The following is a 13080-nucleotide window of genomic DNA, read 5'->3' as shown; positions in this document are numbered from 1 at the left end:
AAAGCTTCCAATTTTGCTATTATCAGATTTCGAGCCTCCAACAAGTATAGGAGAAAGACATATTCACAGATGGATCAACCCCGTCACCCTTGCTGGGTCTTAGGGTAGGACTCGAACTTACACTGTTGCCAATTTCCAGTCCAAAGCTCTAGGCGCAGCGCCACCTAGCGCGCTTTGTGAAACGTGACATGCATCTGGGTAAAGGCCAGCGACAGGGTATCTCTGCGCAGGCTTAGAACCTCGCTCTGGAGATACCTCCCCTCCCTCCCCCCTTCCTCGCCCTCCCTTCAGTCTCCTACTCCCCTGTCTTTCCCCCCCCCCCCCGCCCCGCCTCTGGACTGCAGGACTGCGCAGGCCTGAAAGGGAACCTCACCCTTTACCACGCCCCTTTTCCCTTCCTCATCAAGCTCCCCGGTCTTCCCCAAAACGGAACCTTAGGGCGTCTCCCTAGCTGCAACCACCGGAAACGGAAGTGGCGACTCGCTGGCCGTTGCGAGCTCTCCGCCTCTATAGTTCTCTGTGACTTGGAGGACTCCCAGAGAGACCGGAAGCGGAAGTTGCCCAAAGGGAAGAAGTCGTCGCCTCGTAGCTTGGCGGGGGCTTTTTCGGTTATAGCGGCGGCAGCAGGAGCAGCAACAGCAATAGCAGCAGCAGCAGCAATAGTAACAGCAGCAGGTAAAGAAGCAGAGGAGGGAAGCTAAGGTCCTGGTGCCCGCGGCCCTCCCCTTCTTCCGCCGCGTGTGTGCTTTGGTGTTGGGATCCCGCTGCGGGTGTGTACCCCTGTCTGTGTGAGTGTGCGGCTCCCTATCACTTTGGGTGGGACACGCACGTGCGTGTCAGGTTCTCGCAGTGTGACCAGCCCGCCCTCCCGCTCCCCAGCCAGTGTCCGGACGCCCTCTCGCCATCCCCACGTGTGACCTGTCAGTGTCGGGGCCCCCCATCTCTTTCCTGCATTGGTGGATGTGCTTGTCCTCCTTCTGTCCCGCTAGTGTTAGGGTCCTCCAGAGAGGAGTGTGTCAGTGTCCCCCGTGGGGTGATGGCAGTCCTCAGGTCTTCCGCGCCTCCCCAATTCCCAGATAATATCTAGACGCCCCCATCCACCTCCTGCATTGGGGAGTACCTGTCCTCTGTGTGTGACACCCCACCCCCTGCCGCGTCCTGCTAACGTCGGGATCCCCCAGAAGGGAATGTGTTTGTGTGAGTATCCCCGCATGGGATAGTCTCCCTCCCTCCCAGCCCCTCCACTAGCGTGTACGTGTGTTCCTCATGTCCCCACAGACCTTCACCATGGGCAATACAAGCAGCGAGAGGGCTGGCATGGAGCGCCAGGGGGGGCACAAGACCCCCCGCAGGGACAGCACGGGGGGAACCAAGGATGGGGACAGGCCCAAGATCCTGATGGACAGCCCCGAGGATGCGGACCTCTTCCACTCGGAGGAGATCAAGGTACGGGCCTGAGGAAGTGTGTGTGACTCCTGAGAGCCCTGGAGGGAGGGGACAGCTCCTGGATTATCTGGCTGGCCTGCTCCTGGGGCTGCTGCTTTGTAATCCTGAGTTGATAGTTTGTATCCCTTTGGGCTGATACTTTGTATCCCTGGGCTGCTACTTTTGTAATCCTGGGTTGATATTTTTTGTATCCTTGGGCTGCTACTTTGTCCCTGGGGCGCTACTTTGTAATCCTGTGGTGCTACTTTGTAATTCTGGGCTGCTACTTTGTGTCCTTGGGCTGCTACTTTGTATCCTTGGGCTGCTGTTCTGTAATGGTAGTTTCCCAACCAGGGCTGCTTCTTGCCAAATGGGGCCCTGTGTTGGCTTTAGGTCTTAGAGAGAAGTCATGCTGTTTATTAAGACAGTGACAGGCTTACCAGGTTTATTTCTACTTTTTTGAAGACCTTTTTACTCTTAAAAGAAAGAAAGAAGGGGCATAGAGGTGTCTTTTTGTTCATGGGAGAGAAAAAAAGAGAGGGATTTTGAGGCTACCAAGTAGATTTTGTTCTGTACTTGAAAGCAAGCTGTAAGCAATTTCATGTAGTCAGCCCTCTTTTTTGCTATATATATATATTATTTATAAATATATAAAACGTATTTGTAATATAGATATAACATTAGTATATAAATTGCATGTGTGTATACATATGCCCATTCTGTTTGTTTAATTCAAAATAAAACTTTAAAAATTTTCTATAAAATAGAACCAAGAAAAAATTGTTTCTCCAAGAGGCAAGTGGGAGTGATATAATCTTTTTTCATACAGTTTTTTTTTTCATTCAGAGTTCTGAGCTCCCAGCTTTTTTTTCAAAGACTAATCAAAGTGCCCCTTTTTGCCCTTGTTCAAAGTCATTCCCTGCCAGCTCTACTCTATTTTCCATTGATTGCTGTGACATCTTCAAGGTGATGGTGACATTCTGTGACTTTGGCAACTGATACTGAACCTAGTATATCTTAAGAAACTAGCAGCTCTTATCATACAGTATAAGGGAACTTGTGGGAAAGTGAGCCAGGGAAGGGAGACAATTTTAGTATGCTGACTCTGCTAACCTCAGACTATCTCTGTGCCCTTCTCATGCCCTAATTATTCACTAGACCCATTGGGAAGAGGCTGTGTAACAGCAATGGAAAGAACATGGGTTCTGAAAGTAGAAGATCCAGGTTCTAGGTCCATTTACCAGTGGGATGATAGTAGAAATGATTCCTTCCCATTCCTTCCTATTTCAGCCTTATACTTTTCTTGATTACTGGACTGGGTAATCTCTTTATTTCCACAATGCCTGGCTTGAGTCTGCTTATCTTAGCATTAAATCTCTTTTTTGAATTTGACATTTACATAGCAGGTGTAGGTCTCCAATGTGCCAAATGCCAATAGTGTCACAATAGCCCTTTGAGAGAGGTATAAACCAGATACATCTCTCCATTTTGCCTATTAGGGAACTGGGCTTTAAAAAGTAATTACTTGCCGAGGTCAAACATCTGGAAAGCCTTAGGGGCAGGGGTCTTCTGGCTTCAAATCTCCAATTGTATCTTCCTGACCTTTGGCCCCCTGGAACTTTCTAAATTCTCATTCCAGTGGAAGAAAGGGAAAATAAACCATTTAAAAGCAATATCTCAATAGCTTCAATATCTAATGGTGCTAGAAGTAGAGAGAAAGAGACATGAAAATGGTTTTGATTTTTTTTTTTTAAGTGGAACAAAATTCTGTGCAGTTATTAGTTCAATATTTTCAGTCACTTCCAAATGGAGTTTTCTTGACAAAGGTGTTGGAGTCATTTGCCGTTTCCTTCTCCAGCTCATTTTACAGGAGAGGAAACTGAGGCAAATGGGGTGAAGTAACTTGCCCAGGGTCACCCAGCAGGTAAGTATCAGGGGCAAGATTTGAACTCGGGGTTTTCCTGACTGCAAGCCCAGTGCTCTATATTGTGTCATTTCACTCCCCTTTAGTATTATTGTACTAAACTAATTTAGCAGTTACTCAATCTAAAGGAGAAGTGTTTCTATTCCTTTTTAAAAATGGCTTTAGGTCTTAAGTAGAAGTCAGCAATCTCTGTTAAATAACTGTAAGCCAAAGTTAACCTCCTCAATTAGCAAGGATTGATAATTGATTTCTTTGGGAGCACTCTGAGCACATTCTTCCCTTCTCCCCTCCCCCCCAAAATTAGAAATTTCCGCTGTTTCAAACTTCTTTGGGCTGCTGCCAGTCCAAAGGAAGAGATGGAAAAGCAGTTGTTGATTACTTGATTAAAATAGTTTAAAATGGTTATCTTGTCTTTTTTTTCTTTTTTTTTAACTTTTATCTACCCTTTGGTGACTCAAATTTTCTGAACCTTTTTACTTTAAATTCTTTATTGGGAATAACCAGTATATTTTTTTTTATGAATTGATGGCTTTAATTATTGATAAATTTGTGTCTCATAAAAACTCTCTTAGAATAGTAAATTGGCGATAATTTAACCAGTCTTGGGACCAAGCTCTGCAAACTAATTGAGTGCTTTCCCCTTAAAAAAAAAAAAAAAAAAAAAAAAAAAAAAACTAGAGAAAACTCTCTTCACTTAATGTTACTGCTTTTGGTAGGGGACTTAGCAAGCTCTAAATTGCTGTGCTTCTAGGCTCCAGAAAAGGAAGAGTTCCTTGCATGGCAGCATGATCTAGAAGTGAATGACAGAGCTCCCACTCAGGCACGTCCGACTGTGTTTCGCTGGACAGGGGGAGGAAAAGAGGTTTACTTATCTGGATCCTTCAATAACTGGACGAAACTCCCCCTCACAAGAAGGTATTCTAGGCAGTTTTTATATTTGAATTCTATGAGAAGTCGATGCACTTGTCTTTTTAGATGAAACTCTGTAAATGACCACTTTGGCTGAAGATATGAACAGGAAAATAGCTTGTGCGGCAATTCAGAAAGTCACACCCAGATTTCTGGGGTCCAGCCAACTGTCCTTAGGAATAACCTCTTTGTGTTTAGAATAAGATTTCCTGTTCCCCAAACAAGCTGTAACATCTTTCACTTGGATTTTGGAACTTAAACTCTTCAAGTAGGATGACTCCTAGAAAAAGGGGAAAGGGGAAAATAGTACTCATTGGCAGGGATACAAGAAAGCTTTTGTGTGGCTGGACTGACCCAATAGATTCGGACTTCAGCTGTGTATTTAAAAAAAGACTTCCAATGGGAACCATGCACTCCAGGAGGGCAGTGAAAAATAATGATGGTCGGCCCAGCCAGACTCACACCAGAAGGGCATGATCTTGAGAGATTAGAGTGGAAGAAGTCTGTTGATATAGGTCTTTTTTTCTTAATCTGGTCTCTAGTATGCTGCTTCCTCTTCAAACTGGCCACAAATCCCGCCCTGCCCCCTTCACTTAGGGCGTCTGGCTCTCCAGTGGGAACACAGTTCCTCATGTGGCTTTCTTCAGCACTGTGTACCCTCACTGCATTTAGTGCAGATGTAGGAGACAGATTCTGGAATCTGGCAGCCTCCCCTTTGGGGAAAGGAAGTACAAAAATTAAGGAATCTCATTTCTGGTATCTGTGGGTTAAGAATGGTGTTAGCTGGCTCTCACAGCTCCATCTGTGAATGGTGAACTGAATTGTCTTGCGTGTTGTAAAAATGCCGTCCCACTGCAGCAGAGCTTCCTCTCTTTTGGATGGGTGGTTCAGTGAAGCCACGGAAAATATTTTCTTCTTATGAGTGGGGGAACACTAAAGGCTGAACCAACCCAAATCATTTGCTTCCTTTGACATTACAGCCACAACAACTTTGTAGCAATCCTGGATTTGCCAGAAGGAGAACATCAGTACAAGTTCTTTGTGGATGGGCAGTGGACCTATGACCCCTCTGAGGTACGACTTCTTCTCTCCTTAAGATCAGTCAGAAAACCAGACCTTTCCCATAGGCTAGCGCACACCAGGCCCTCGGTTCTTGGCCCCCTGGGCCAAGGCTTCTCCCATTGGCTGAGCTGGATCATAGTACCGATTGATGTTGTTTGTTCATTAAGACAAGCCGTCCATTTAGCCAGCAGATGAGGGCACACGCCATCTATAGCAGGACACCTTCCACATTGTGATTTCTCCCCGTCTCTCTCTTCCCAGCCAGTAGTGACCAGCCAACTTGGCACAGTTAACAACGTCATTCAGGTGAAGAAAACTGACTTTGAAGTGTTTGACGCTTTAATGGTGGATTCCCAAAAGTGCTCCGATGTGTCTGGTAGGAACCCTCAGCTCTTTTCTATCCCTATGTGGAGGGGGGAGCTCGGGGGCGTTGCCATGCAGCCAAGGGCTGTCTGGCTTGTTCTTGGGCCCGAGTCCTGGGTTGGTGCCCACATGCAGGGAATATTGAATGCACCCTGGTTTAGTTGATGGTGTTTCTGTCTGTGATCTGAGGGTGGGGATCTAGCAAGGGCTTTGTGGCTCATCTCTGGTCTTTAACCAGATGAACATTAAACTCAAAAAAAACAAAATTTGCTTCCTTTGACTGTCACACCAGTGTTACTGCTATATACTATCATTTCTCTCCTCTTGTGACTACTCTGAGACCCAGCCCCCCAGAAAGCAGGTGCTCAGTACTAGTATTAGAGGTCAGGATGGGCTCCTCAGGCTGCGGGGACTGCCGCCCAGGGCGGGATAACCAAGAGGGGCGACCTGAGTCACCCCCTATCTGCTGGATGGGGGTCTGAGGGTGGCTGGAGGATTCCAGTCCCAGCTGTTCATCCGCTGGCCTTATTTGTGTTGTAAATTGGTAGATTCAGAATCCCTGAAGGGGACAGGAGGATGTCTGTCCCGGGAAAAAAAACCAGAACTTTTCTTGTTCTTTTTCCGACAGCGTGGGCCACAGGGCAGGATGTGACTCCATCTGGCCACCTTAAATCACACTGGCCTCCGTGTGTAGGTGTGCCTAGGAGATTGCTTGCATGGAAACTGCTTTTGTGCCGCATTCTAGACTCTCTTCATGGGTGGCAAATTACCAAGGAACACAAATAGAACCTATAGTTCAGGCTTAGAGGTGTGTTTGTAATTGAATCTTTACACAAACTGCCTTTCCCCTCCCTGCATGGGGGTTTTAGCCAATTAAGGGGATCACTTATTGAGCTAGCTTTTTCCAGCAACCTTTCTCCCTAGGAGGAAGTTTGGGCTGTGTTTAACTCTTATGCGTTGGATGAATCATAATCATTAGAATCTGTCATCATGGGCTCCTGTTATTTTTATTGAATTTGAAAATTACAGTGGCCTCTGGTAAGAGAGTGTGGCTGATTAGTGTGATTTTTAAACAGGACTTAGAAGCCTAAAAAATAGCAACTATCCAGGTAGGAAGGCATTTATGACTAAAAGAGAAATGACTGCTTCTGATTTCTGATCTATGCAAACAGCATCCTACTTGCTCTGATTTCTGTGGAGTGGTTCCCCTAAATCTGCCCCCGCTACCTAAGAAGCACAATTTACAAGTCCTTTCCTCCAGTGGGATATTCTCAGTATTGATTGCATTCTGGGAGAAAAATATACCTTAGCCAGTGTTGAACAAAATAAATCTCATGGGTTCCCAGCAGTCTCTTCTGTTGCTCAGCTTTTTGCACTTATCGCCTTTCTTAGCACTGACAGTGGTTAGGCAGGCTCCTGAGGCCGTGAACGCCCTGGGCTCGGTGCTCTCCTAACACAGGATGAGGGTTCGGAAGCCAGCCTGACAGCCTGATAATCAGCGTGGCAAAAGTCCCATTCAGTCGTGCATGACCTCTTGAAGGGGAGGAGGCCTCAGCTCCATTCCCCAATGAGGCACCTTCCCTAGTGGGAGGAAGGGAGGGACTCAGGTTACCCAGTTCAGCCCGGGCCTTCTGCTCTACTCTGGAGGGCCACCAGGTATGCAGGTTATCCTAGAATAATAAGCAGCTTTCCATAAAATTTTCTACAGAAAAAAGTTTTTGTTTTGTTTTGTTTTGTTTTTTTAAATGCCCTGGCAATTCTGGCCACCTTGGTGCTGCAGCTGGCACCTCCAGCTTGCATTTTCCTTCTTTGTTCTGTCCAAATCTCACCAGAGGGTTTCCTGATGCTCCCTGGAAGGAATCCAGGTCATGATCCGCACGAGTGGTGAAGGGCAGCAGCTGCCTGGTCCTGACTGGGCAGGCTCATGCTCCATTTCTGACTGTGCCCCAGTGTCGGGGACCTCGGCGGCCACTTCTGAAACTTGTGCCAATCTCTTAACTAAGGTCTAAAGGGCTTTCTCGTGGTCATTCCTTTTTAGTCTGTGATGTAGAGACTCAAGCCACCCAAAGTAGCTATGGTTAGGTGAGCTTTTCTTATAAATATCAGCTGCTTCTATTAAATGTCTTTTCATGTTTCATGCCATTCTTCCTGGCAGAGCTGTCGAGTTCGCCGCCAGGACCCTACCATCAGGAGCCCTATACTTGTAAGCCAGAGGAACGTTTCAAAAGTCCCCCCATTCTTCCCCCACACCTGCTCCAGGTCATCCTGAATAAGGACACTGGCATCTCGGTGAGCACAGAAACTTAATTCCACTTCTTTTCCTCATCTAATCTTTTCTTGTTTCCATTTTGCAAGAGAACTCCCTTTTTGTGTGTTTGTGTGGAAATGACTTAACCTTTTTTTACTCTGAATAAGTTGTGCCCACGGCCCTGAAACCAGAAGGATCTAGTGTCAGGAGAAGCTTTGCCCTTCCTCTGCCCGCTACCCTCACCAAGAAAACAAACTTGTCTCCCAGCTCATCAACATTTAAAGAACCTTGTATATGAAGACAACTCTTCAATTTGTGGGGAAGAAGTGGTACCAGTTTAGTGATATAGCTCAGTCCATTTCACGAAATGTGACTGCTCTGACCTGTCCAGGACTACTCTGGACACTTAGTACAGCGTCTTCCAAATAGGCAGTTGAGAAGCCAGGATTTTGTTGACCAGAAATGCCCCAGGTAGGAAGGAGCAGGATGATTTCTTTCATTTCGCACCTTCCCCTAAAATTCTTCCCTGATTGCCTGAAAATCTGCTTTTGCCCCAGGTGGGAGGCCAACATTGCCTTGCTTTTTTCCTTGAAGGAAAGCTGAAAGTGGACACATGGCATGCCTGGGCCAAAAATTCGGTGCTGGTTGTTGTGCTGATAGCTAGGAGAGGGCAGAAATGTAAGGCTTTAAAGCCAGTCAGAATTGTATGCTACCCCTGTGATATCTGTGACCCAAAGGAATCTATAAGTGCTGGACTCCCAGCCAGCTGCTCTTCTGAATAAGACACTTATGTCATTGAAAAGACCCTTTATGGGGCAGGGAGGTGGTGCAGTGGATAGAGCACCAGCCCTGGAGTCAGGAGGACCCGAGTTCAAATCTGGTCTCAGACATTTGATACTTCCTGTGTGACTGTAGGCAACTCACTGAACCCCGAATGCCTCACAAAAAAAGATGGGGGGATCTTGTAAAAGAAGTTTCCAGCTTTCTCCTCTCTTTCATCTGTCTCTCTCTTTCTCTCTTCTCTCCCATTCACCCACTATCTCTCCTCTTCCCCATCCTCCTTTTTTTCCTCTTCCCTCTTTATTCATGATGAGGACAAGAAGGAAGCAGGTCTGATGTGGCTTTCCCCTTTGCATTCCCAGTGTGACCCCGCATTACTGCCCGAGCCCAACCACGTCATGCTGAACCACCTGTATGCCCTCTCCATCAAGGACGGCGTAATGGTGCTCAGCGCCACCCACCGCTACAAGAAGAAGTACGTCACCACCTTGCTGTACAAGCCGATATGAAGCCCCCAGGAGGCTGCCGGGCTGAGGAGCGACGGAGAGACGGCGCAGCACGACCCCACCCATCCGCAGCTTCACGCCCCAGGAACTGCCCCCCAAGGAATCATCCCACAATTTTCTAGGACATTTTCCCCCCACCCAGCTTGAAGATCTCCTTCTGGCAAGGCAGTTCCTGAGGAGCCGGCCCACTCACCATGGCCACTGACTGATCACAAAACCTGGCATTTACCTTGAGGGGAGGGAGGAAGGCGCGGAAGACTGGCTGCAGCCCGAAGCATGAGGAAACTTGTGTGCACCGTTGCAGGCACACGTCCCCCCAGTCATCAGTAGGCCCAGAACACAGGTGCGGGTTGCTCTGTGTCTCAGGATGTGTGTCCATGGACGTGACAGGAGGCTCCAGCCCTGGCCCTCACGCACACTGAGCACGCTATGTTTTTAATCCAAAATTATTGCAGACGGGAATGTATATAGTAGAGACGCAATGACGCAGGCTTCTAAAGCATTTTCTTTTTTTAATCACCAGCACTTGGGTGTGGATCATGGGGCCCCTCAGGGACCTCTGGTGCAACCCTCTTGTCATCCCACAGGGGCCAGGCTGCCTAGAGGGCCAGCCAGTGAGTACCCTGATGGGGTCATTGCTTGTTCTAGGGTGCAGCGACAGGGGACCTGTTGAGTTATCCCCTTAGCTGAGATTTCAAAACCAAATGATCACTGAAGGCCCCAGCAGGGGCCAGCCATTTAGCAAAGCTTTTGTTTCTGAAAGGAATCTAGACTTTGTGGGGTGGGTGACCTCACAAGGAAATGCCAGCAGGAATCGGCACTCCCCCACTCTGGGGCCCACTCTGGGGTTAGCAGCCAAGGTCCCCGGGCCGGCCCTTGTTACCTCACTCCAGTGTTGTTCATTCAGTGCTCCCGAGCCTTCAGGCACTCACACCTCTTGTATCCTTGTGGAAACACTGAATCACTGTTACCCTTTGTCATACCTCCTGAACGGGTTTAAATAAAAGCATTTTGTAAAAAAATTATGGCGATGTAATTGGGGGGAAGGCGAGAGAGTTCTGAAGGCTCCTGCTGATCATTATCAGATCGGTCCTGTTGGATCAGTGACTTAACCTCAGCATCACAGTTAGCCAGAAGGGCAGGAACCTCAGCAGCTCCGTGGGGATCCCCAGCATCTGTGTGAAGTTCTTCACATTCCATGAACCTCCCTGTTAACAATTTCCCCAATTGTTCCTAGGGGCCAGACAGACCAAAAAAGTCCCCTCTTCCACATGATAGCCCTTTTAAGCCTGAATGATAGCCTGAAGACTGAGGCTATTCCCACCTGGCTCTCTTCTCCAGGCTAACCTTTCCCAGAGTTCCTGCTACTGAACCCCATTTCACATGGATTCAAAGCCCTTTGTCATCCTTGCTGCCCTCTGGATGCACTCAAGCTAATAAAGGTCCTTAATCAGGAATCAGTAAACACTGATTCAGCATCTGTGCCAAGCACTGTGCTAAGTATTGAGGATGCAAAAAGGCAAAAGACACGTCTCTGCCTGCAAAGAGCTTACAATCTAAGTGGGGATGGAGAACAATATGGAAATAAAGCTATACAAAGGAAGCTATTAGGGACAGAATAAAAAAGAAATAATTCAATGAAGCCAGGGCTGAAAAGCTTCCCGCTGGAGCCTGAGTAGAGCTAATGCAGCCTGAGATCCCATCATTCATGTAAAAGGAGAGGACCTCCAAAGTTCTCTCCACCTCCACATCTATCTCTTTTTATTAACTCCTGCACACATACATAGTCTTTGATAAATTCCTAACCACACCTCCTCCATCTTACAAGTGAAATGTATTTTTTATGTCCAAGTGGAAGATTACTTTAAAAAAAAATTTTTTTTTAGAGGGGGTTGGTTTAAGTGACTTGCCCGGGATCACAAAGCTAGTAAGTCTTACTAGTAAACCAGGCCAGACTTCAAGGCTGGTGCTCTAACCCCTGTACCATCTAGCTGCCCCCAGAAGACTACTTTTAACAGATTTGGCCCATCATTGTGGCCTATATTCAGCATATAAAATATTGCTCCCAGCCTTTGTCATTTTGTCAAATAGTTTTGTTAAAATAAACTATTATTTCCCTGACATGCCAGTTTTAGTAACTGTCAAAAAATAATAAAGTTAAGCAAGTGATGTAATTAATGATGGGTGGCCCCTGGTTAGCACTGCTTCCTTTTCTAGAATTTTTTTCAGAAAAATAAAGCAATATTAGTAGTGTTAAGTACAGTGCTTGGTACATAGCAGGTACTTAATACTTCTTCCTTTCCTTCCCCTATAATTTAGAGACTACTCAACTTATGTTATTTTTAAACTGGGACATGTCTTCAAATTCTGTGCTACCTTTTCCATGATAGTTATTTTTTAAACCAAATTTCTCCCATTTCCCCGTCTTGGAGAGAGGTAACATGTAACAAATATCATTTTTAAAGGAAAAAGAAAAGGAAAGAAATCAACAAAACAATTCCACACACCAAAGAAGTCTGAACAGTGGCCCTCCCATCTCTGTAGAGTGGGGTGAGCCGGTCTTTTTCATGGCTCCTCTTCGGGGCCAGGTTTGTTATGGGTACCTCGGAATTGTTCATTTTTGATTATTTGATGGTTGTCTTTTGCATTCACTTGGTTATAGCCATTGTCAGATGTTTTCTTTGCGCTCCATCAGTTCACCTAAGTCTTTCCATGCTTCTCATAGCAGTGATATTCCACTCTATACAAAACCCCAGCTTATTTAACCATTCCCCAATCCATGAGCATACTTCCTTTTCCAGTTCTTTGCTACTGGGAAAAAGTGCTTCTACAAAAATTTGGTTGTATATGAATTATCTTATTAGCAGTCATTTCCTTGGGGTGTATATTCCCAGCAGTGGAATCTCTAGGTCTAAGGCTTTGTTTTAGTTACTTTATTTGCATAATTCCATATTGTAAGGGCCCTTTAAATGGGCGGACACGGTGCTTCGGGAGATTGAGGCCCAGAAGTAATTTCTGTGGATATTCGGACTGCCTTGTAGGTGGGATCTTGGCCCCATTGAAGTAGCTTCGTAATGGGTGACTCTCTCGCTGATTAGCTGTGTGTGTGACCTCACAGGCCCTTTATAAGCCCACTGCAGGCAGCAGTCACTCTCTTTAACCTGGCGCTCTTCACCCTGGCTCCCTAGCCTGGGTGGCCAAGCCAAGATGGATAGCCGAAAGAGGTAAGGAGTTTGGTAATGAACACGTGGGTCTTCCGACCAGGTGTTCACTCGGGAACCAACAAGTCAGGGAATCAGTCAGGGCATTATGTGAGTAGGTATAATAAAGGCTTTTAAGATTACACGTGGCTGTTCTTGAGTGCGCTACCGGTTATTAAGCTACAGATTCAAGAGATTGTGGCCAGAGACCTTTGAAGGCCTCAGAGGAGCCCAGTAGAGTTGACACTGCTAAGGTCAGTGGTCAAAGGTACTCTGTTGGGCCTAGGACAGACTAGTAATTGTAACTGCCAGGAGGGCATGTTACACCATATTGTTTTCCAAAATGGCTGTAAGGATTCACAATTCTTCCAACTATATACAAATGTTCCCATCTTCCCACAGCCTTCCCAACATTAACCACTCCTATCTTTTGGCATTTATTGCCAATTTATTGGGTGTGAGGTGAAACCTTAGGATTATTTTGATTTGCATTTCTCTTATTATTAGCAATTTAGAAAATTGCTGCAATCAGTGACACCAGCCTCCTGGTTGTTCTTCAAACAAGACACTCCATCTCCCAATTCGAAGCATCATCTTTGGCTGTCCCCTAGAGAGATGGAATGCTCTCCCTCCTCATCTCCCCTCCACTCCCAAGTCCCCTCC

The 13080-nt window shown here is 46.5% G+C and overlaps 1 protein-coding gene across 1 annotated transcript; it reads left to right on the top strand.

The window, feature by feature from the left end:
- The first annotated feature begins 536 nt into the window (after nucleotides 1-536).
- PRKAB1 (protein kinase AMP-activated non-catalytic subunit beta 1) lies at nucleotides 537-10239 on the top strand. Its single transcript, XM_074296527.1, has 7 exons — nucleotides 537-675; nucleotides 1279-1446; nucleotides 4101-4264; nucleotides 5239-5332; nucleotides 5582-5696; nucleotides 7839-7972; nucleotides 9074-10239. The coding sequence occupies exons 2-7, from the start codon at nucleotides 1288-1290 to the stop codon at nucleotides 9218-9220; spliced, it is 813 nt and encodes a 270-aa protein (XP_074152628.1). The 5' UTR covers nucleotides 537-675; nucleotides 1279-1287; the 3' UTR covers nucleotides 9221-10239.
- The last annotated feature ends 2841 nt before the right edge of the window (nucleotides 10240-13080 follow it).

Source organism: Sminthopsis crassicaudata, chromosome 1 (assembly GCF_048593235.1).
Source record: "Sminthopsis crassicaudata isolate SCR6 chromosome 1, ASM4859323v1, whole genome shotgun sequence".
In the NCBI taxonomy this organism is placed as follows: domain Eukaryota; kingdom Metazoa; phylum Chordata; class Mammalia; order Dasyuromorphia; family Dasyuridae; genus Sminthopsis; species Sminthopsis crassicaudata.
The sequence above is the reverse complement of the archived record's forward strand: the minus strand, read 5'-3'. Positions and strand labels throughout refer to the sequence as shown.

Coding starts and splice junctions, on each gene's coding strand:
- PRKAB1 (XM_074296527.1), top strand. CDS start 1,288: ATGGGCAATACAAGCAGCGAGAGGGCTGGCATGGAGCGCCAGGGGGGG. Junction 5,333..5,581: donor GGACCTATGACCCCTCTGAG/GTACGACTTCTT, acceptor CTCTCTTCCCAG/CCAGTAGTGACCAGCCAACT. Junction 5,697..7,838: donor AAAGTGCTCCGATGTGTCTG/GTAGGAACCCTC, acceptor TCTTCCTGGCAG/AGCTGTCGAGTTCGCCGCCA.